Source organism: Buteo buteo, chromosome 25 (genome assembly GCF_964188355.1).
Source record: "Buteo buteo chromosome 25, bButBut1.hap1.1, whole genome shotgun sequence".
Taxonomy (NCBI): Eukaryota; Metazoa; Chordata; class Aves; order Accipitriformes; family Accipitridae; genus Buteo; species Buteo buteo.
In genome coordinates, this window is record NC_134195.1 from 13,946,837 (window position 1) to 13,970,243 (window position 23,407).

The following is a 23,407-nucleotide window of genomic DNA, read 5'->3' on the forward strand; positions in this document are numbered from 1 at the left end:
TGAAGTTAATCACTAAAATGTGTAAGTGAACTGGCTAGTGTTTTAGGGATTTTATCAGATCTTGATGACATGAATACCGTGTTTAATTCCCTGTTTTTTGCTTTTCTGGCCTATATTCCTTTCTACATTTTTGTTACTAGTTGTTAGTTGTGTTAGGGATATGGCCACAGTGAACCTCTTTTTGTGAAGGCCAAAGCAAAAAGTGTATATACAACTCCACTCATTTGCAGTCTACGCAGTTGTAATGAGACACCTTGTTACTCTGCTTCTCCAAAAAAGATGTCAAACAAATCTTTTTTTTCCATTTTCAAAGCAAAAAGCAAGGAATGCCAAGTTTTCTCTTCCGTGCAAACTATCCAGAACCTGCTTTGATTGATCAAGTAAAAACTGAAACCTTCTCAAACCAAGAGCAAGCACTTAATGTCCAGCACCTCTCAAAATCAGAAAACGAACAAGCTCCATTGTCTTTGAATGTATGGCTCCTGCTTGGTCTGAAAGATGAATGAAGACTTCTGAAAAAAAAATTAATGAAGTGTCGTGTCCCTGAATCAATGTGAATTTGTCATTGATTTATTTAACACAACTTGCTGATAATTACATGGAAATAAAGGAAGAAGTTATGATTTAAATTCAGTGTCCTATGACTGCCTTCATTTGATGGGTGATTCAGCACATGGAGTGACATGTCCTGGTTTTGGCTGGGACAGAGTTAATTTTCCTCTTAGTAGCTGGTACAGTGTGTTTTGGATTTACTGTGTGAATAATGTTGATAACACACTGATGTTTTAGTTGTTCCTAAGAGGCACTTATCCTAAGTTAAGGATTTTTCAGGTTCAAGCAGGTGTACAAGAAGCTGGGAGGGAGCACCGCCAGGACAGCTGATCCAAACTAGCCAAAGGGATATTCCATACCATAGGACGTCATGGTCAGTATATGAACTGGGGGGAGTTGGCCGAGAGAGGTTGATTGCTGCTCAGGCATCAGTCAGTGGGTGGTGAGCAATTTCATTGTGCATCGCTTGTCTTTTCTTGGGTTTTATTTCTCTTTTTTTGTTATATTCCCTTCATCATTATTATTATTGTTATATTATTGTATTTTACTTCAGTTATTAAACCATTCTTATCTCAACCCATGAATTTTACCTCTTTTTTTTTATTCTCCTCCCCATCCCAGTGGAAAGGGTAGGGGAGAGTGAGCAAGCAGCTGCGTGGTGCTTAGTTGCTGGCTGGGGTTAAACCATGACACATGTAGATTCAGGCCTAAGAACAGAAGTCCTGGAATAGACATGGTTTCCCCATGAACTTCTTTATTTCTACAAAAGGAACTCAAGATGGACATCCTGGACAACTGGTGTCTCAGCAGAGAAAGAATATGACAGACAGGACATATGGCCAAACACTGCCCGAGTGTAAAAAATGTTCATAAGATATTTGTTAAACTGTAGTTACATTTATTTTGGAAGAAAACTGTATTTTATAGGCCTTCCATTGGGAGTGTGTTTGCATTAAAGGGGTGAATGCAAACATCATGGAAATTATAATACATAAAAAAATGTTAAATCCAATTTTGAGGGAATTTTGCAAGCATGCAAGTCTTGACTTGAATTAAGAGAAGGACTTAAGCCAAATCTTTCATTTCTTGTGCCTCCAAAACTTCCACTGGCAGCAGTGGAAATCCTGGACTGATGAATAAAATATTATCAGATGCTTTGTTTGATCCCAACAGATCAAATATTTGATTTTGGATCCTATTTTCTTCCCTTAACGTAAAAAAAAAGTCTGCTTAATGGATATATATAGAAGTCATTCAGCATCCAAGAATATCTCTCAATTCACGTAAGCGTTAACTGAAGACTGGACAATAAATGAATAAAAGTGCATGACTCCTACTCCAATGCTAAAATGCTGACTTCAGTCTCTTTTAAAAGATGTATTATTATTAAAGTTGTATTACCATTTTCCAAGAACTACTATAAAATAAAGAAGTGCTAAAATTAAATAATGAAACTAAAGACATATCTAATCTGTGACATGTTCAAGGAAAACAGCCAGATTAGAAAAGACCACATGAGCAATCTAGCTAAAAATCTATTTGAATAGTTGTTTCTTTCTTCTGTAACTAATCTCACAAGCAGCTACATCCCTGCCAGATATTTAGGCACATGCTTCACCTTGAGCACTGATTTGCTGATTTAGGGCCCAAGGGTTTAAACCATAAAAGAGAAACTAAGACATAATTAAGTGCCTTTTAATTAGGCCAGTAACATAACTTTAATAAATGCTTGTGTACAAACCACAACCTTTTAGCCTGCACTGACTTTTTTAAAAATAAATTTTATAAAATATTCTTTCACATAAATTATGCTCCTTGTATCTTCAACAATGTCCTTGTCCTTGTCATTTAATTCAACACCCTTCTAATCAAATACTTTTTACTTCAAGTAGGTCAGTTCTGTTTGTTTACCATGATGATAAATACACATTTTGCAACAGCTTACAGTTTTCCTAAACTGGATAAATTTGCAGGGTGAGGAAATCTTTGTTCACTGTTTTTACAAAATGTAAATATTAGGATAACACATTACATTACTTTCTGCCATGTTTTGATCACTAGAGAAAATAAAAATAAAGCTTTTATTCTCATCATATTTTAAAACATGAGCATAAGTTTTATGAACAATCAGAAATTTAAGACTTCAGGAATATCTCAGAGAATCTGTATGTTTTAAAGGTGAGTTAACATCTGCAAAATTACGACTGGAGTTGTTTGTTGAAACATGGGCATATTCAGCATCTTGTAGCAATCATTTCTATAGTATAACTGATAAATCTTATTAAAATTATGTACATTATCCAATAAACCATACTTGATTGCAGAAAAAATATTGAAATTGCAAGTGTATCCTGAAATATACAGAAGTGTTAAGTTTTTATTAGGAAATCACATTTAGAAAGATAAAGAGTATGTATAACAGTACATGACTTCTGTTTTTTGACTTCATACTCTCATTGTTTGGAGTTCTCTATTTTCTCAAAACAAAATGAAAAACAGAGTGAATACATTTTTTGGAAAATATTTTTTATTATAAAATGTACAGTATATTGACCTTAATATTATAAAACACTGTAATGTATCAGAGTCTTGTAAAGACCAATAATTTATAAAATGAGACCAAGTTCATTGTTACTCTTTCTAGTCTCATAGTCTGATTTAAAAACATATATAAAATATATAATGAATGATTTGACTGTAGCATCCTTAGTAGCTGGAAAAGGTTTGTTCATATGTTAAGGTAAGTAATGTCTGCATGTATTTTTATTAAAATAGATCACTCTTATTTGCTAAGTTAGTCTTTGATTTTGAAGAGCTGATAGAAGAATGAACAGAAAGGTTAGTAATCATATTCTATAAGGCTAGATTATGTAAAAGCGCTGCAGGGTATTAAGAAAATTATGTTTTACTAAAGCACTTCTATCACTGCAGCTCATTTATTAACAGTTAATACTTCTTTGGTACTTTTAAGGTGCTTGTTAGAACAAGGAATAGCTTTGGGCTATTGACAAGAATAGAGTACTTTAGGTCTCAGATGCTATTGGATAGCATGAAAAACCACACTACACTCTCTTAACAATTTAAAGACCTTTTCCAACGTGTTAGTCTCCTCAGTTTCAGTATGTCTACTGCCTCCTTTTATTGCAGGGACTTACTACCATATTGAGTACAAAAGCAATGCACTTTGCATGAAAATAGGATTAATTCCTTTTTTACCTGCCCTCAGCCTTCCTGGCTTTGTTGCAAGCAGTACTTTCCTTGTTGCACTCACTTGGCAGTGACTTGAACACTAGTACCCAGCCAAAGGCATTTGTTTTAGTGTTAGAATATGTGTATGTAGGTTGTTTTCGAATCACTGCCTAGTATATTTTTAGCAGTGCATTTATAGAAGCCTGCATCCCTTTGAGTAGACTGCTGGATGACTAATGACCCCTGAGGGTGGAGGAATTTGTTTCCATACAGACGGGACTGAGCTCCTGTTGTCAGATGTGATTTGTCTGGAAGCTCCCATGTTATTTCTGCTTTAGGAATCCCAATGGCCATGCAGTTCAGTTTTACTGAATTTCCAGGCCTTGCATAGATGACGGGTGCGGGCTCACTGGTGATCCGGGGAGGATAGGCTATCACAATGACAGGCACGTTCATGACAGAAGTGCCATACTCCGAGGACACCTTGCACAGGTAAGTCCCCCTGTCAAACACAGAAGCCTCGCGCACCGTCAGTGAGCCATTCTCCTGCAGGGAAAAGCGACCCACAGCTTGGGGGGCATCCAGAACCATCCCACTGGGCAGCGTCCAGGAGACCTGCGCCCGCTGGTTTGGCTGGGTGATGCAATGGAGCTGCAGAGTTTCTCCATTGATGATGCTCACCAGGTTGTTGTACTGGTTGCTGATTTCTGGCCTGAGTCCCACCTTCAGGAAGACTACTCGTTCCACATAACCTCCTGGGTTTCTGGCTGTACAGCGATAAGTCCCAGCATCCCCCGCGGAGAGGCTGCTGATGTGTAAGATCCCATCCCTCTTATGATAAAATCTGTGCAGACGGCTGCCACTCAGCACCTCAGTGCCATTGGGAAGGATCCAGCTTGTGCTGGGCTTGGGGTTCCCCTGGACTGAGCAGTTCAGATTGATGCTGTGCCCAGCAATGGCAGTGATCCTTTCATTGACGGGGTCTCTGAAGGAGGGTTTCTCCAAATGGTCTGTGATGAGGAGCTGCACAATCAGTCTCGCTTCCCCTCCTTCGTTCCGTCCGATGCATATGAGCTGCACCGCGTCTGTCTGCCTCACCCCTCTGATGTCCAACGTACCATTGCGATGCACAGTGATCCTGTTCCCATAGTAGGGAGCTGGCAGGATTACTCCTTCTGGAAAAGCCCATAAGACCCGTGGAGCAGGGATGCCTTCAGCTTTGCAGTCAATAAGTTTCCGGCTGTCCCTGGTGGCTGTCTCCCTCACAGATGTTATTGCACTGAGGTGACCATTGATTCTGGGAGGCTGAACATTAACGTGGATCCAGACGATTTTCCGATCTTCGCCAGCGCTGTTCCGCACTACGCAAGTATAGTTACCACTGTCAGATCTTTGGGCCTTTTGGATGAGGAGGGTGCCATCCCTATAGATCTGGTATTTGTCAGATAGGGCAGGAATGGGCCTGTTGGTTGGGGAGAGCCAGGTCACTTTGGGAGTGGGTTCTCCTTTGGCTTCACATGCTACTGTGACAACATCACCATAGGGTACATTAATAACGACGTATGTTTTGTTCCTGATAGTTGCAGGCTCAGCCACTACTTTGACCCGCACTTTCATCTCATCCTTCCCAATCTGGTTCTCGGCATAGCAGGTGTAGTCCCCTTCCTCTCTCAGTCCAACGTCATTGAAATACAGGGTTCCATTATTGAAGACCACGTACCGCTTCGTCCGGCTGCCGCTGTCATCTGACTGCATGAAGGTATTGATCATGCTGCCATCTGGGAGACCCCAGGAGATCTCAGGATTTGGCAGACCTGTGGCTACACAGTCAACTTTCAGGTCCCCTCCGTACTTGACCTTGTGGTTATTCTCATTCTTATGTTCTATTTTTGCTGGTTTCATCATCACATTCACTTTAAGGACCACGTAGTCATCCCCGATCTTATTGCGGGCCACACACAAATAGTCTCCTGCATCTTTATCTGTAACTGAATGGACAACCAAAGTCCCGTTGCTGAATACTTTGATTCTAGTCTCCAAGCTACTGTAAGGAAAGAAAAAAGAAGAGAACATGAGCTGCAAAATCACATTTTAGGTATTAATTACTGAGTGAAACCTGGGGAAAAAAAACCCAAACAACTCAACCATGCTGAAAGAAAGGAGAGGAACATTGCTATCATTAGATAATTAGATGGTCTGAAATGTCCAAGATCATCACCACCAAAAAGCAAATGGAAAAAAAATGATTCTATTCACTCGCAACCAAGCAATTCTATTCCATTCAATGACTTTAATGGTGGCTTTGAGCATTAAACACCAAATGATGGTATTTTTGACTCTTCTGACTGCAGGTACATTGTTGTGTAACATTCAAATATGGGATCTCTGAATGATACACTCCACATAAACCTATATGGACCATAACTATGGCATCTGGCATGGGTCCGCAGCTTACAACAAATCAAGATGAGTAACTTCCTCTGGCAACAGGTATAACACTTTAAACCTTTAGAACAATCACAAAGAAGTAAAATATTGCTAAGCTTTGAAATATGGAAAAAAAGATTTTCAATGTGCTAAAAAGCTAGTATTCCTTTCCACTTCAATATGGAATTGGTGTATTGTGGTCAAAACTAATTTCCTCAGTAGCCCCAATTTTCTCCCCAAAGAAGATCTCCCACATTTGAAAACCAGCCCACATAAAGATCATGAGGGAAAATGAAAAAAGAAAACCAAACAGTATTTTGTGGCTATCACTGTGAGGCATAAAATGAATTCTGGATTTTGTGCTTATCTACAGGGTACGCAAATACATTTTTTGTCAATATGAAAAAAATTACAACTATGTTCAGCTATTAAGTTGTTGACAATTGTGCATTTTAATTTCAGTACATTTCTCATCTGTCTATAGTGCTCAAAGAGTGAGTAATGAATAATTTATGGAGAAGAAATTGTGTTTTCAGCAAAGTCTTAGGACAATTATTGTAGATTTGGAGAAGTGATATTTTACTTGATATTGTGAACATTGGAGAAGGTATCGTTTTAGGCATTTATATGCAACTGGCTTTGCACAAACCTCATTGCAAGGTAATATTTATTTATACAAGGATGTTAAAATGATCATGCTTACTTAAATAAGATGATTTCTTTGCCCCATATTTACTGTGTATAATGATTTGTACAACAGATAAACAAAATTCAGTGAACCCTTTTCTTCTGGGGAAAAGCAGGCACCGATGCAACTCCATGCAGACTAAGCACATTGGAACAAGCAGTACACAAGCTGTATATCTTAACTTTTGCCATTGGACTTTTTACTATATTTACAAGTGGCTGTAAAAGACAAATAGCGGCAGCTTATCCCAAACGCCTGATGCTGACTTTTCAAGAGTACGATTGTTTTCAAGAAAATTATGCTAAGTTACGACTTGGCTATCTTTTGATATAATTTCAAATTCTTCCTTAAGGATTGGGGGCCTCATTCAAAACTCAGAGAAGTCAAGAATGAAACTTGTACAGATACAGATGGTTTTAGTTCTCGAAGTTCATCTAAACTGTAATTTAGCTGTGACACCTCAAATAGTAATTTACCTGTGTAGGGAATCAATCATCCTTTTGGAAGGCAACCTCCATAATATCCGAGGCCAGGGGTCACCCGAAGCACTACAGTCCAAATGCAGGATGCTGCCATATGTTACATCTGTTCTCTGAGGAGAGCTCCCGGTGATCTTGGCATTAGACGCGTGCTTCTTCACATGGAGTTGTACTGTTCTCCTGGCAGCTCCCACCATATTAGCAGCAATGCATTCATAGGTCCCACTGTCCCTGGGGGAGACGTTGCGAATGTAAAGAGTTCCATTGGGAAAAACAAATAAATTCCCATTGACAAACTGAGAAGGTCGGATTTGCGTGCCGTCAAAGACCACCCAGCGGATGCTGGGAGAAGGTGCTGCTTTGGCAGTGCAGTGGATGTTAATACTGCTACCGAGGGGCAAGGAAATGTTCTCTTGCTTATCCTGCTGGATGATGGGGGGTAAGGCTGCAATGTGCAGCCTCACTGCAATGCTGTCAGCTCCTGCAGCATTGCTTGCTACGCATTTGTAAACTCCTCGGTCTGAAAAAGTTGCTTGCTTGATAGACAGGGTTCGATTTTCATGAAGCATTATCCTGCCTTCTGTGGTGGTGACTGTCTGCAAAATCTTCCTATCTGGGAAAATCCATGAAATATGTGGGCTTGGAGTCCCACTAGCCTGACATTCCATTGCTATGGTGTCTCCAAAATAGACCGTGACATCTCGATAGCGGGAAAGTAAAATTTTGGGCTGGTGGGCTACAACTGTAAGCACAATGATCATTTTATCTATGCCATGCAGGTTCTGAGCTGTGCACAAATACTGTCCACGATCCTGAAGTTGAACATTTCTAATAAGGAGGGTACCATTTTTCCAGACTTCAAACCTTTGTAACCTGGTGTTGGCTGACATTAGAGCTCCTGGGAAGGTGAGAGGAAAGAAAGAAATGGAAAGTCAAAGAGCTTAAGACATACATCATTGCATTGAAAAAGTCTTACCTAAGATTTTAGATTTACTTAACACCAACTACAACTTCAGATGGATCACATAACGTCTGACACTCTCCATAGCTCCAATTAGTCTTTGTTTCTATTGCAGAACTAACCATACTAGCTTGCAAGCATGTACAGTGTGGGAACTTTTAAGGGCTTTATGCTTTAGGATTCCTCTTAAATCTTTACGTAATTTCTCTTTCCCTTCTGCCTATGGAAATGACATACACATCAATATTTAAGGCAGCAATGTTAACAAACCCATACTCACAAACTCTAACTGCTGTGAATAATCATTAAATGGTAGAGGTTTTCTTTTACTACAAGAAATACTGCGAAGTTATTTTACCTGCAATGATTAGTTGCAGTTAGTCACTTCTTAAAAGAGACAGAAATTATTCTCCAGTGCTTTGGACTATTCCTGCAATCATTTTGCATTTCTATGCAACAGCCCAAGTATTTGTACCCTTAAAAAACCATGTGGAAGAACACATTTTTCTCTTGTCTTACCTGTAGAGACTTTTGTCCAAGTAATAAAAGGTTTGGGTTCCCCTACTGCATCACAAGGGATAAAAGCATCTGTTTCAGCAAGAATGGATATGGTCTGGGACCCTTTTGTGATAATTTTAGGTCCTTCTCCGTGTATCCTGAAATTAGTGGAAGATTGAATTACAGTCGAATTGTGTGGCATAATGCCTCCCACGTAAGGCACAGATGGAACTTTTTGTTGATGATGATGATGATGATGATGATGATGGACACTTTTAAAAGGATGAACTGTGGTGGATATCTGTGGTTTTGTGTGCTGAAAGGCTGGAGGGGTGATCTTCAAAATCACTGGTGGTGGTGATGTGGTGGTTGTGGTGTGTGGCATTGGAGGCACTGGAATAGCTGTAGCTTTCTGCACTGTAATCCTAGTAGGGAAGACCTGGGTGACCTTCTTCTCATTTGTGTCTTTTGGGACTAGTTGACTAGGGACCACTGGTTTAGGATGCAAACCTAAATGAGGGAATATCCTTGTTCTGTTGAAAAGGAATGGCATTCTGGAACTGGGATAATAGGGGATCCCTTGACTTGGTAGTCTCCCTGCTGTGCCTCTGTTATCTGGGACATAGTTATTTCCAAAAAATCTTGAATTTATATTGTATCTGTTCTGACCCTGATTACCAAACTTGCTTGCAGTGAACGGATTTGTTTTGTGAAATGGAGACGCTTGTGTTGGGGTAGTTGTTTCTCTCTGAGAGGCAAAAGATTTTTTGTCCTGGATGGTATGTGCTGCATATGCTGTTATCTCTGGTTTGTTTGTGTAGTGAAGAGGCTGCTGTGTTATAAAATAGCGAAATGAACCTTGTGTTACAATATATGGAGGCTTCACTGTGCCTCTTACTGGAACATGCTTTGGAGGCACAACAGGCAGTCTTTGGTTTAGGCTTGGTATCATTCCAGCAGGTGGATGGGGAAGGTTTGGATTTAGCAGTAAACTGTTGTTTGACTTGCTACTATACAACTCTTTGAACTGCTCCTCTTTCGACTGTATGCTAATCCTGTTTTGGCTAGAGGAAGGAGTAGGGTGTACCATCTGTCTTGAGCTCACCACCATTTTGTCACCACCTGCTTCAACTTCTTTTGCTTCTGGGAACCTTTCCTGATTGAAGGCATTACTTTCCTCGGTGGTATAATGAAGAGAAGGATGTGAAGTGCTTGAAATGGAAGGGGGAAGAGTGGCAAATTTTATAAATGGAATAAAGGCAGTGGATGTAGTCAGAAGCCTTTCAGTTGTCTGCAAAGTGGGATCACGATGAAATACATGTGACATAGCTTCCTTTTTATCCAAGGAAGATGGCTTTGTCCCAGTCTGGGAAGCAACAGATTTCTTTGTTTCTCTAAGTAGAAAAGTCTGAGTTTCTGTTGTGCTGAAGGAGGAGGACAAAGTAATCATCTCATGTTGCTGAGGTGTCTCAGTTATTGCTGGTGTTTCTAAAGACACTGTGGGCTTCCATGGCTCCTTTGAAACTTCCACTGTGCCAACAGGAATACTTAAGTCAGTCATAGTGGGATATTTCAGCTGGAATGTTCTGGTGTTTGTTTCATTAACCACAACTTCTGAGTCAAATAGGACAGGCTCTTCTTGAGATTCTGGTTTTGTAGATAGTATCAAGCTGTTCATATGCTCAGGAGAAGCTGTTGTGCTTGATTGTTCTGCCTTACTATCCATAGTTATAGAATCTGCTTTAATGCCCTTCTCCTCAGATATATTGACTAATGAATGGTATGCTGGCACTTTGCTATGCTCTGGTTTCAGAGGTGCACTTGACTCTTTTGTGGGAACTGCTTCATGTACAACATATGATGATAAAATCGTGATAGGTGCAGTCACTGGAAGTGCCAAGGTTTCGGGAGCAGCAGAGAGTGTCACATGTTTTGCTTCAGGTGGAGAAGCAGTAGGCCTAAAAAAAGAAGTTGTGACCACCTCTCTGATTTTGGTAATTTTCTCTAAGACAATCGAATCAGTAACTAATGGAGGAGTGAATTCCACATGCTTCTCTTCCTTAGCCCGTATTTTGACATTGTTTTTAAGATCAGGACTTGCAAGAGTTGCAGAAGATGTTCTGGTCACAGCTTCAACTTCAGGTGTCCTTGGAACGACAGGCATTGCCTCTGTGGTTAAAACAACAGCGGGGGAAGGCTTTGGTCTTTGTCGGATTCTGTTTGGCCTCAATCTCCTTCTCCCATAAGGCCTTTTTCTAACATGCTGTGTAATAAGTGAAGGCATGGTCTTTCTATAGGGAGTTGTTGTTGTGGCCACAGTGGTCAATCTACTGATGGAAGAAGCAGTTTTTATCCCCTCTGTTGTTTTACGAAGAGCATCAGTACTATGCAAAATGAATGTGGGATCTGGTTTTGGAGCAGCCAGGTTTCCACGTTCTCCTCCCTGAAAACTCTCTGCATAACTGCTGGACATGCTTTCTTGAGTCAACGTATTCCTGTGGGTCTCAGGTTCTTCCATGCTCTGAACCCTGATGGGTGTGACAGATGGAAAACTTGTACTTAAGTCTGCCATTTTTGGCTGACCTGTGGATACTTCTTTGTGCTGGTCTATCAAGTCATCGCTCTTTTCTGTAACAAATGGAGAAACGGATGAAGAAATGGTAGTAGTGCCTACAGAACCTGTTGGGATGATCTCATCCAGCTGAGAAGGTGTTAAAATTATGGTGTCAACACTCATTGGGTCCACTTCATTTAACTTCACACTTGTCTCTATGACACTATGAAGATCCACAGTCTGAGACTCAGCTAGGACAGTAGCATCAAGTGGTAGCTCAGCAAAAGCAGAATTTTCCTCTGATATAGAAGATATAGTTCTATCTTCACTTTCCACTGTGAATGAAGTGCTCTGGATTCTAGGAAAGTTTGTTATAATTTGTCTGGTTAGAGGTTCTTCAGTGAAAGCATGGATATTTTCTCTAACTACAACTGAATCATCGGTCCTGACATCAAGATGCTGCTGGCCTTGGGGTTGCACAGTTGCAGAGACAGGAGTCAAATATGGACCTGATGCAGCAATTTCTACAGAGTTTATACTTGCAGGTGTTTCTAAAGCTCTGTGGTGGGAGAAGGGTTCAGTTTCCGACCTCGTTAATATGGATTGGACTGAAAATGCGCTAGTGTTGTGGGAAACAGTGACTGGGAATGGCTCATCTTCACTCACAGGTGATGTATCAGCAGAGGAATCTACCACATCGGCTGCTGTCTCTGAAGGCGGAGGGCTAGCTACCGGATGAGGGACTGGAGTAGTTTTCTGCATGACTGATGGCAGTGCGGTTGTTGAAGAAATGGCTGTAGCTGTTGTAGTCCTAGGAAGATTCTTCCCACGGACCTTTGCCAAAATGTCAGCCCAATGCTGTGGATTAATCTGCTTGCTTGCCACATTAATTCTCCTTCGAGATTCAAATACTCTCCGGCCTTCTGCAACATTACTGTCATGCGTTTTATCAGTACTTTTCCAGATTTTCATTTTCCTTCTGCCCTTCTTCCCCTTTTTAATTTGAGCCTCTGGCACCTGGTCACTTTTTTGTTTGAAGGATATTTCCCAGTCTTTCAGGTGGTTCTTTCTTCGTGGGAACTCCTCCACCCCTCCTGTCCCTGATCCCTCTCCATCATCTATGACTCGCCCTCTTGTTTTTGACAAACTTTTTGAGCCTGGGCGCTTTTTTAGTTTTACTCTTTTAAATGACCTGTCAGACACCATTTTATTTACTGTGACCCTTACAACAAACTGATCTGATCCCTGCTGATTGACAGCCACACATCTGTAATGGCCACTATCACTAACGTGGCTTTTTGGAATAAGCAAAGTGCCATTGTCCAACATATATCCTTTTGAAGAGTTTGATAAATCAGTAAGTACCTGGCTGTTTGGAAGAATCCAGTTCAACTGTGGCTCTGGGATGCCAACTGCATTGCATGGCAAAACTATTGGATCTCCAACATTTTTTTCAACTCTCACTACGTCTGAATCAGCTACCTGTATAGCTGGAGGCTGCACTACAAGTCTGTAAGCCATTACGTCCACATCATCTCTCACTTGGGCAACGCAGTGGTACAAACCACCATCAGTGTAACTCACTGCTTTGATTATTAGCTGGCCGCTACTAAGAATGGAAAACCTACTGTCTTTCTGATTAAATGGTGCCTGCAGTTTAGTCCCATCTGGAAAGAGCCACTGAATGGAGGGGCCCTCAGAGGCTTTCACATCGCAGCTCAGCTGAAATTCTGACCCTTCCACCACACTCTGCGCTGTCCTTGTGCTCTGGTTTTGCTCTATCATTACCCAGCTTCTCTGCTGCCCAGTGTTTTTGGTACGAATTTTCTGAGAAAATGCAGTAAAAAAAGATAGCACCACTTTTTTCCCTGTACTCTGGCGCCTGTTTAATTGGATATTTATAAGAGCTTGCATTACCCAGGAAGGCTCAGCCAGTATTTGAGCTTTTACGCCTGTGTAGTAAAGAGCATCATAATCTGAGCCTTGCCTGTACTGATAGCTTATTTTAGGCTCTTTGCTGAGCATAAATTCCCTCTCTAATTTGACAGGTACTTCACTGTAATAAGCTATAAGCTTCCATAGTTTTTCATAGTTTTCTCGATTCATTGGACATTCAAAATCCAGTGAAATTGTAGCATTTATATCTATCTCCTGAGTTTGGATTTGATTCCACTGAATTCTGGTAGAGCCTGTTGGTTTTTTGATTTCACAGTTCAGGTGGACTATATTGCCATGCTCATCAGTCATATTTAGAGTAATGTTCCATGGAGAGGACTGAAGCTCTTCCAGAGGGAGTTCATAACTGTCACCATCTTCTTCATCTTGAGTGCTGCTATTCTGCCTCAGTGAGGACTGAATGACAGGTTTCCTACAGGAAATATCTTTCAAGTTTTGAATATCTTCTTTCTGCAGCTGTTTCGGGCTGTTGCACTTAGGACAGAGCTGCCCCCCTTCATAGGCTTTGTCCTTTTTGCATTTTAAAACACCTGCAAGAAAAAAAAAAGAAAGAAAAAAAAAGGAGGGAAACAAAAGATAGGTAAGCTGAAAAACTCTGTCCTAGAGTTAGAGAACTCTCAAAAGTGCAAAATGGACCTCATGAGGAATGCATTATGGCACATGACACATAAGGCAAGGCTTTTAAAACGGCACCTCTTTGTTTTACAGTTGAATGGGTGCCTGATTCTCAAACTGACCACAATTTCTTCTGACTTTAATGAGAGGATCGAATACTCCAGCCTTCTGAAAATTAGATTCACTGCCTCTGAATAAAATGCCTAGAAATTGAAGTCTTCAGAGCAATATTTTATGTCAGCAAAAATCTACACTGTGTTAAAAAGTCTGCATCTGTTCAGTGACAGCCTACCAATCGAACTTGTGGATCTAACATGAAGAGGACTGGGTCCTCTCAGCTTTCAAACATGCAGCATTTGCCCGAGAAATGCTGGACTTCATCATTAAATAATCCAAGAAGATTTTTATTCTTCTCTATTCATTAACAACAGTACTGGCAATATACAAAACATTCTACTGTTGCTACCAAAATCTGCTGACTAGTTCCTGCACTTACAAGCTATTTGTCAGCAGCAAAAAAAAAAACAAAAAAGAAAGTGCCACTTCTTCCCTGACCTCTGAAATAACTGCAAACTCTGCAATGATAAAATAAAAACTAAAACAGAGAAGGAGCACTAAACCAGGAAATGATAGCCTTGACTCCTCTCTTCTAACAATGCCAGAAATACTCCTGTCTGCAAAATAACAGTCATATATTTATTACATTGTTCTGCTCACTAGAATGTCAAATGTCGCCTTACATATTTAGTTTGGAAACATGTTGTAAATAAAATGTATTCCAATTATTCTAGGAATAACTGTCATGCTGATCACTCCTGAGGAATAAGGGATCTTTGCATGAATGACCAATATACGGGTGGGTTATAAGGCAAAATGTTAGAAGAAGGGGAAGAGTGGCAAAATTTCATACCATTTTTTAATTCAAAAATATGTGCTTTTCCAGTCTGATACATAAATTTGCTTGAAAAGTTCTTACAAATGGAATATTTAACTGAACCAGTCTATCACTTGCAGATTCAAGTATGATATTTCAAAGATAAGGAAAGCACGCTTCATGACAGAACTGGCCCACAACCGACTTGGCAGTGGTCACATTGGTCTGAAGAACTTTAATAACTCTATCTGGACAGAATTCCCAAAGAAGTTAATGTTATAGTTATATAAAGATGCAAAACCTGTCATACATGTAAATGGCATGGATAAATTATTTTCTCTTTCCCATAATCATTGCTGTTGTAGTGCAAAAAGAGAATCTAATTGAATAAAAATGTTAAAAAGCCAACATTGCACAAGGGAAGAAAGTTCATCTAGTATTTCATTGTTATAACTTACAGTGCAACTTAAGTACACTTAATATATATACTCATTTGGATCAAGGAGAGTATATAAGAATATTAAAATGTAAGCTAGTGAAATAGAATGTCAAAGTTAGATGCTTCAAGTATCAGTTCAGTCAGGAACACTTACATTACACATTCAAGTATCACACACTCTTAAACATATTGTCATATAGCTAAGTGCAAAACTGCGACGAATTACATATTCTAAGATGGCAAGACCCACCATCACCCACCATACATGCTTCAAATCATTACATATACCTTGTGACTCCAGCATTCATTTAAGACATCTTCAGCTGCAATTAAATGACAATTCCCTCTTAATATTTTATCGGCAGCTCTGGTGTAACACCAGTCCCTCTGGCCTACTACAGTAAGCACTTAGCAACCTGAGATGGGGCATTAGTGAACTGAGATACCCAAATCGAAAACTGACATTCAAAAAAATCCTCATTTAGTGTATTCCTGATATATAGGCATTATAAAACTCTTCTGTTTTGGTTTTTTTTTTTTTGCTTCTCGTATTTTGCTTCTGCACATGACCAGAAGTGTTCCAGCCTAAGCAGTGTGATACTTATCTCACATCTAAGCCTAAATGAAGATAGACCAGTTATTCTAGGAAAAAACCTGCAAGATTGTAGGTGTTCTCTGAAAATACTTAAACCAGATATTCTCCATCACAAAAGGAAGTTGTGGTCAATGAAGAAACACAGGTAGACATGAAGGATGCATATTACATAACAGCCTTAACTTTAATAGCATCAAAGTTAAAGGACTCATCCAGGAACTTGGAAACCTGATTTCCATTCCTTCCTTAGCCAAACAAGTTCAAATTCAATGTTTCCACCTCCCACAAGAGCACTTAGTTACTAGCTTTGCTGGTTGAGAACAATCGCCAGCCCTTAGTCAAAGGTGTATCGCTGTACAAAGGAACACATTAACAGGTTATAACCTATCTCCTCCTTCCAACTACAAATGTCACTATCACTTTTTCCATCTTGAATATAATGGCTAATTCCTTTGGGTTTGAATACAGATTTTTAGCTAGTGACACACAACTGCTTCCTTTTTACACTGTTTTTTAAATACATGCATTTATTGAATGGTAATGGAACACAATAGTACACATAGACATCATGTAAGTAATAATACTCAGGAAGTAACAGAACCATCCGTATGCAGAACAGGAAAAAAAAATCTAACATTATGAGTTGAAGAAGCATTGGCATTTTTGCTCTTACCTCCAGAAACTTCATTCCATTCAAGAAGCCACTTTAAACTGCAGTCGCAGGCCCATGGATTCCCATGAAGGTAAAGATTTTCCAGCAGGGGCATGCCTTGAAACATCCCTGCAGGCAAGGTCCTAAGAGCATTTTCAGATAGGTAGAGATGTCTCACTGTTGACAGTTTGAAATAATCAAGGACCATAAATGTTGAAAAGGTGTGGGGGTGAAGCTGCTGGAGCAAATTTCCTTCTAAGTGGACCAGTCTCAGAGAAGTTAATCCATTAAAAGCATTTGGATGAATAAACTCAATTCTGTTGTGGTCCATGTGCAGTCTCATTAAGCTTGAAAGTCCTTGAAGAGTTTGGCCAGTTATGACTTTCAATTTATTGTAACTAATTTTGAAAACCTAAAAAAAAAAAAAAAAAAAAGAGATTAATTTTGTTTTTTGATCTAAATCCAAACAGAATAGCAAGCAAGCAGAGGTTTTCCTCCCACATTCAAATATCCTCTGCACCACTGAAAAATGACACACTGGTCAAAGAGGGAGAACACAACTGAGTATTAGTTGGCATTATCAAGTATGACATAGACGTAGTTAATAGATCTCCAGTGTATTTGGGGGAAAATGGTACCTTAAACCTAAGAAAGGCACTACAAAACCCACTTGTTTTTGTCTTTTGTTATTTATGGAAGTTAGAATTTATGAAATTCAGTAAGACCTGAGCATTACCTGTAAAGACACAAGATCTTTCAAAGCACCGTTAGGTATATTCTGAATGTCATTTCCATGTATCATGAGCAATTCCAGTTTTGTAAGTCCTGCAAAGGAGTTTTCGTGTATAGACTGTATACTGTTAAACCTGGAAAAAAATCACATGTGCAGTTACATTTTATGCACTGAGTGTCATGGACTGCAAATGTAAAATTAGTATAACCTAACTTTCAGGAAAAACTGGAGGGATCTTAATGCATTGTCAAAGGGCCAGAAGTTACCGAAACATTTTTACAAGGCCAAGTATACTTAGTTCATGTTTAGATTAAGATTTCTTTTAACTCAATTTGTGGCACTTTAGCCGTAATTTAGGAGTAAGAGTAATAAATAGGAGTTTAAGTTTGAATAGTTGTCAGTGTGTTTTTCCATGCAGCTTGGTTTATGGAATGGTAATAAATTAATGGCCTGTAGCCAAACAATGATGCTATGGAGTCTGGCAAACTAGGCAGGCTGCAGTGTTGCCAAAACAGCATCTAACAATAAATGAATAACGATTTGGAGAGAGGACATTAAAAATAGGTATCTCCCAAACAGCACAAGAAGCAGGAAGTCACATCCCGCTTCACTTACTGTTACAACATGTAATTGGCTACAGCAACTAATTACATAAGATCTAGGAACTGACCTTCCAATCACATAATTTGAGTTTAGAAACCCCTTTTAGAGAAGTAATGTCAAAAATCTACTTCTTGAAAATAATTCAGTTTCACTTTGGACAAATAAATCAGGTTTTATTTGCCAATACAGAAGTCTTAAGTTTGGTAGCCTAGCTCTACATTCGGGGTTTTCCACATGTAGACATAAAATTAAATGTATGAGCTAATCTGGGCATTAAGCCTCTAAATTAAGCATTGAATTTTAAATATTTTTTTCCTATTTTTTAACACTTTCTAGAAAGGAAGGGAAGAGACAGCGAGAAATTAAAATGCTTTGAATATGGAGGAAATGCTTTCAGATCCTCATCATGTTACCTATCTGAAGATTCTGAATTTGCTAAAAATTTAGGCTACTGTTTTGATATTTTGAGTCCTATTACAGATCTACTAGGCTTATAGCAGTCATCCTGTTAAAATTCCTTATTTCAACATCAGCCCTTCTAAAATATATTAAGTTCTCTAAATAATTTTACCTAAATTATTTCTAGTTAGGAAAATAATCTTTACCTCCTAAATATATAGCACCTTAAAATACAAATATGGTAAAAGCTGCTTTCCAAATTGAAAGAAATGCAACAACAGATAGCTAAGACTGTTTTTCCATGGGAAGGGGCAAAGACAGGAAAGGGCTTTTATGCTAGCAGTATCAAATAACATACTTTTATTAAAAAAAAGCCAAAATGCCTAAATAACTTAGAAGCCTACATCGCATTTTCAAAAGCAATTTAGGGGTAGAGTTTGCCACAGAATGTTGACGTATGGGGGAGAGTTGACTATGAACATGTGTGGTTTTGAATGTGAGGGGAGAGGGAGGCATTTTTGACTCAAAAATGGCATGAAAGTACAGATTGCTGTAATACAGAGTTACTGAGTACAAGGGCACTTTGAGACTAAAATCAAAATTAGGCTTTAGGTGGATAAAGTGCTGGTGGATACAAATTTTAACTATGGAGAAGCAAAAAAAAATAAAAATCAAGGTCCCCACTGTCAGTCATTGCATGATGAGCTGCAGCTTACAGGCCTTGAGGTGGTCAGGGTGAGTTCATACCAGGCAGTCAGGCAGCTCTGATACCAAGCAGAAGAGGACTGTGACTCTTGCACCATGCCCTGTCACATAACGATCCTACACAGCACTTCTGTGACAGGCAGCCTGCCAACTGTACCTGCCTTCTTGTCTCACAATCTGACAGACAGGTGTGAGCTGGCAATATCCTGGAGGAAGAAAGTGAGTTGGAGCCTGAGCAATCTCTCCCCAAAACATTGATGTCTGCTTATATTGTGCTTAAGTTCCTTGGAAAAAAAAAAAAACATAAAACAACTGCAAAGACAACGGAATAACTTTGGTTTTACTGTATTGCTTTAAGATATGCTATATGTCATTGTTCTCCAAAATGCTACCTGGCTACATCACAGAATTTTATTCCTGCTGTATTTTTTTACATCAGGGATAAAATTCACCATTTAGTAGAAACCCTATAGTAGGTTTAATTCAATCTGTTTTTTTATAGACTATAAAAGACTGCATGTCCTATCTGCCAAGAACCACTGACACCATGATGTAAATATTTATTTGAAAACAACAGTAACTCTTCTTTGAAACAGGAAGGCTACACTAAAGCTCTCTCCACGCCAGTACTGGTAGTGCTTGAAATACAGCGCCTGCGATTAACTGCCCATCTCTGCGATTCTACTTAAAAAGCAACACGCAGAGATCGCCGTCCGCGAAGCGCTCCGGGACTCCGCACCGAGACCGCGAAGCCGTTTGCTACGCCCTGCCATACAAACCCAAAATTGATTCTTTCCACATGTTTCGAAATCCTCGCCGGCACGGCTGCCAAGGACCGAAAGGTGCAGTGGACTTCGGTGGGGAGGTAGCAGGCGCAGGGCTGGGGGCAACCCAGGGCGCCCGGCGGCAGCCCCAGCCCCAGGATCAGCACCACGGAGAGCGCCCCCGCCGCCGCCCGCGCCCCCATCTTGTCGCCTCCCCTCGCCTCGCTCCTCCTGGGTCGTCCGGGGGGGGAAACAGCCGGGGAAGGGGGGGGAGAGAGAGAAGAAACGTGATTGGTTTAAGTCCTTTTAGGAAGCTTTCGAGACCTAGCCGTGCTCCGCAGCGTCCCAGAAGGTCCGCAGAGTCAAGGCGAAGGGCGGTCGGGAAGAGGTTGTCTTCCTTCCACCTCATTCGCTCCTTCAGTTAGCTTTTCCCCCGTAATTCCCTTCTACTACTCTACTAAACACCTATCTTACCAAAGTCACGCTGTCTCCCTACGGTAATAAATTCTGTAGGCTTGTTCTATACGCCAAGGAGAGTAGCAGTACTCCTCTCGCCTAAAAATTAGAAAACTTCAAGGGAAGCACCTAGTTCAAGCAAATTGCCATGGCTCCCTCTACAGTCAACGAAAGAAAAAAAGCTACCCACGTTCATTTCAAGAGGAACAATATCAGGTATCTACCTGATCGGGTACCCAGAAATAGTACGATTCAGCCTCATTAGGTCCCTGATTAGCTAACTCACCTAGCCTAGCTGCCGAGCTTTTAGACAGGCTACTAACTTTCAGGAGGGTAAAATGCAGCTGAGTGAGTCCCATTCATAGTGTCTATGGGAAATGCTGTCATTGAGAGAGAGAGAGAGTGAAGGAAAGAATTGGTTGGCCACAGATCTGGACTCTGTCATCCTCTGCCACGCATAACTGTCCGATGCTGGATGTGCTCTTAGGTTGCAATCTTAACCAAACAGGAGCTACGAATTGATAAAACTTGACAATTTATTTAGAGGCATAAGCACAGACCTCAGAAGAACTGTAAGCAAGAAAATTTATACATATAATCTCGCCTTGTCTATCAACACTCGAGTTCAGATTTGCAGAACTGCGTGTCTAAACCTGGACAGCTAGACCCATGGACGGTCATTTAAAGTTGTGCACTGTGCCAGAACAGACAAGAAAACACAACTGCTATCGACCTTGAGTGCTAACCATTTCTGAAAATAAAATAATTTATGTAGATGTCTAATTACAGATTGAGCAGCCTAACTTGGTGAAATGAGTTTGAAATATCCCTATTCTTGTCCCTACCATCAGAAGAATTTGAGCTCTTCAGATTAAAGCCATACAGGAATGCAGGCTACTATTAGTAGCAGAAATTTAGTATTCCTGCTCTTGCATAACTGCGTGACAAAGATGGAAAGGCATTCCGTTCTACTAGCTATTATTAGTTCCATTAGTTATTGCTTTTAGTATAAAAGTCAGATTTTCTCAGATCTGCTAGCAATGAGACACACATTTTTTTTCCCTAAGACCATCATGTGCAAACCATTACAGTTCAAAGGAGAGGCTCATCGGGATGAAGAGGTTTCTCAAATATCTGTGGTCAAGTTAATGAGACGTTTACCATTCCTTACAAGACAAATAGCTTTTAATTCCGTTAAGAATATTCAGGTGCTCTTTTCCTTAATGTTCCCTTTAATGAGAACTCCCTTTAAAAAATGTCCTACCAGTTTCGAGCCCCTTGGGGAGGGGGCACCGCATTTTGCTACAGGAGGTGCTCGCCAAGGTTAAGAGGAAATCGCGGTGACTCGCGAGGGGCTGGCGAAGAGCAGGCCGGACGCGCTTAGCCGTCCTTCGTCCCGGTAAGAACCGACGCCGGCCTCCACCCCCCACGCCAAGAACCGACGCCGGCCTCCACCCCCCACGCCCGAGCCACTCTGCCGCAGATTTGGCGGGAGAAACCCCCGCGGGGGCCCGGACGAGGCCGCCCCGCCCCGCCGCCAGGGGGCGCCCTCGACTGCCCACCCCACCCCCCCGCCGCCATTGGCTGCCTCCCCCGCCGCCGCGCAGCGCGCCAGCCAATGGGCTGCTGCGGCACCACCGCGACCGTTAGGGCGGGGCCGGGGCGGGGCGGTGGCAGCCTGCCGGGAGGGCGGGGCGGCGGCAGGGGCTGGGCTTCGGGCCCGCCCGCCCGGCTGCTGGCGGGGACCGCGCCCGCCCCGCGGGGAAGTTCGCGGGGTTGTGGGGGGGGGGAGCGGCGGATCCTGCGCGGCGCTGCCCCTCCCGCCGGGCCGGGCCGAGCGCCAGCCGCCGCCGGGGTGGGAGCGCGGTTCTGCCCCCCCCACCCGGGATTCTTTTTACCGTACCGGAGGGCAGATGCTTCCCGGTAGGGAAGAACGTCCCCGCAGGGCGCCCGACCGCCGATCCCCCCGCCTCCTCCTTCTCCCGGCACGGACCCGCGAGGGAGAGCCCCCACCCCAAACCGTGTCCCCCCCCTCCCGGGCACCGGCCGCCAGCGGGCTCCTTACCTGCAGCCGGGCGCGGCGGTCTCAGCGGGCGCTGCCCGCCGCTCCCATACCCCCGGGGGGCTGCGGGCGGGCGGCGGCGGCGACGCGGGGCGGCGCGGCGGGCGGGCGGCGGCTACCTGGCTCCCGGCCTCCCCTCCGGCACCGGCTCGCCGAGGCTCATCGCGGCCGGCGGCGGCCCGCCTCGACGCCGCCTTAGCGCTCCTCATGGCCCGTCATCCTGCGGGCTCCGCCGCCCCGGCCGGGTCGTCCCCCCCCCGGATAAGCATAAGCGATGGGCGGCAGCCGGGCAGGACACCGCCTGGGGCGTCGCTTTGGTTTTTTTGTTGTTTGTTGTTTGTTTGTTTTTTTTTGTAGTTTTCTGCCAGCTCTCGCCTTCCCCGGGTGCCCCCGCGGCAAACCGGGACGCCGCGACTCCCTCAAGCCCGGCTGGAACCCAGCGCGTCGCTCCGGGCTCTGCCGAAACCGGGCGAGCGGGCGACGCCGGCTGTTCCCCGCCGTTTACCGGGTTGCCCGGGGAAGCGGCTCCCGAGGCGGCAGCACCACCAACCTCCCACCGCCCGCCGCCGCATGGGGGGAACGAGGGGCGCGGGGTAAGCGGAGCGTCCGCCGCTCCGCCCGCCTCCCCGCGCCGGGCGCTGTGCAGGGGGAGGGCGCGGCGGAGCGGCTCCTCTTGCGGGGGTGGGCGGCCCCTCCACGGGTGGAGAAGAGGGGGGGGGAGTTGCGGGCGGGCCCGTGGAGGAGTTGGGGGGGGGGGAGGTGGGCGCTGGGGAAAGGCTGAGCCGCCGGCTGGGTCCGGGAGTTGAAGTTTTGGTGCCGGGCTCCGGGCGGAGCCGGTGGTTTTGGGACGCTGCGGGGTGAGGCTGCTCGGTTTGGGAGCTCACGGGCTGCGGGGTCGGGGGTATCGGCCCCAAACGGGAGCGATGTGGGTGTCCCGACGGAGGACGGAGGACGGAGCTCGGCCCGATCCGGCGGGTGTGCTGGCACAGGACCGCTGCAGAGACCTGCACCCGGGCTGTGCGTGGGAATGTGATGGCCTGGCCCCCCCCCCCCGAATAAATGCTCGTGACCAGAAGGGACCTCCAAACTGGAGCGGAGAGGCAATGACAGCCGTACAGGAAAAGGCAGCAACCGGTAGCAAAACGAACCAGACTGAATGTAGACCCTGGCGTGAGTTGCCTTTTACCTTTAAAATCCACCAGAGAA

The 23,407-nt window shown here is 42.9% G+C and overlaps 1 protein-coding gene across 1 annotated transcript; it reads right to left on the reverse strand.

The window, feature by feature from the left end:
• Window positions 1-1,161: 1,161 nt before the first annotated feature.
• MXRA5 (matrix remodeling associated 5) lies at window positions 1,162-22,828 on the reverse strand. Its single transcript, XM_075057230.1, has 7 exons — window positions 22,205-22,828; window positions 19,699-19,914; window positions 17,216-17,345; window positions 16,501-16,891; window positions 8,816-13,834; window positions 7,333-8,233; window positions 1,162-5,785 (listed from the first exon to the last, which is right to left on the reverse strand). The coding sequence occupies exons 1-7, from the start codon at window positions 22,408-22,410 to the stop codon at window positions 3,874-3,876; spliced, it is 8,775 nt and encodes a 2,924-aa protein (XP_074913331.1). The 5' UTR covers window positions 22,411-22,828; the 3' UTR covers window positions 1,162-3,873.
• Between the last annotated feature and the right edge of the window lie 579 nt (window positions 22,829-23,407).

Bases quoted from the DNA above. Each gene is read 5' to 3' on its own strand.
- MXRA5 (XM_075057230.1), bottom strand. From the start codon at position 22,410: ATGAGGAGCGCTAAGGCGGCGTCGAGGCGGGCCGCCGCCGGCCGCGAT. The intron at 13,835-16,500 runs GTAAGAGCAAAA...TTTTTCTTGCAG, and splicing joins ATGGAATGAAGTTTCTGGAG to GTGTTTTAAAATGCAAAAAG. The intron at 8,234-8,815 runs GTAAGACAAGAG...TCACCTTCCCAG, and splicing joins TTGGACAAAAGTCTCTACAG to GAGCTCTAATGTCAGCCAAC.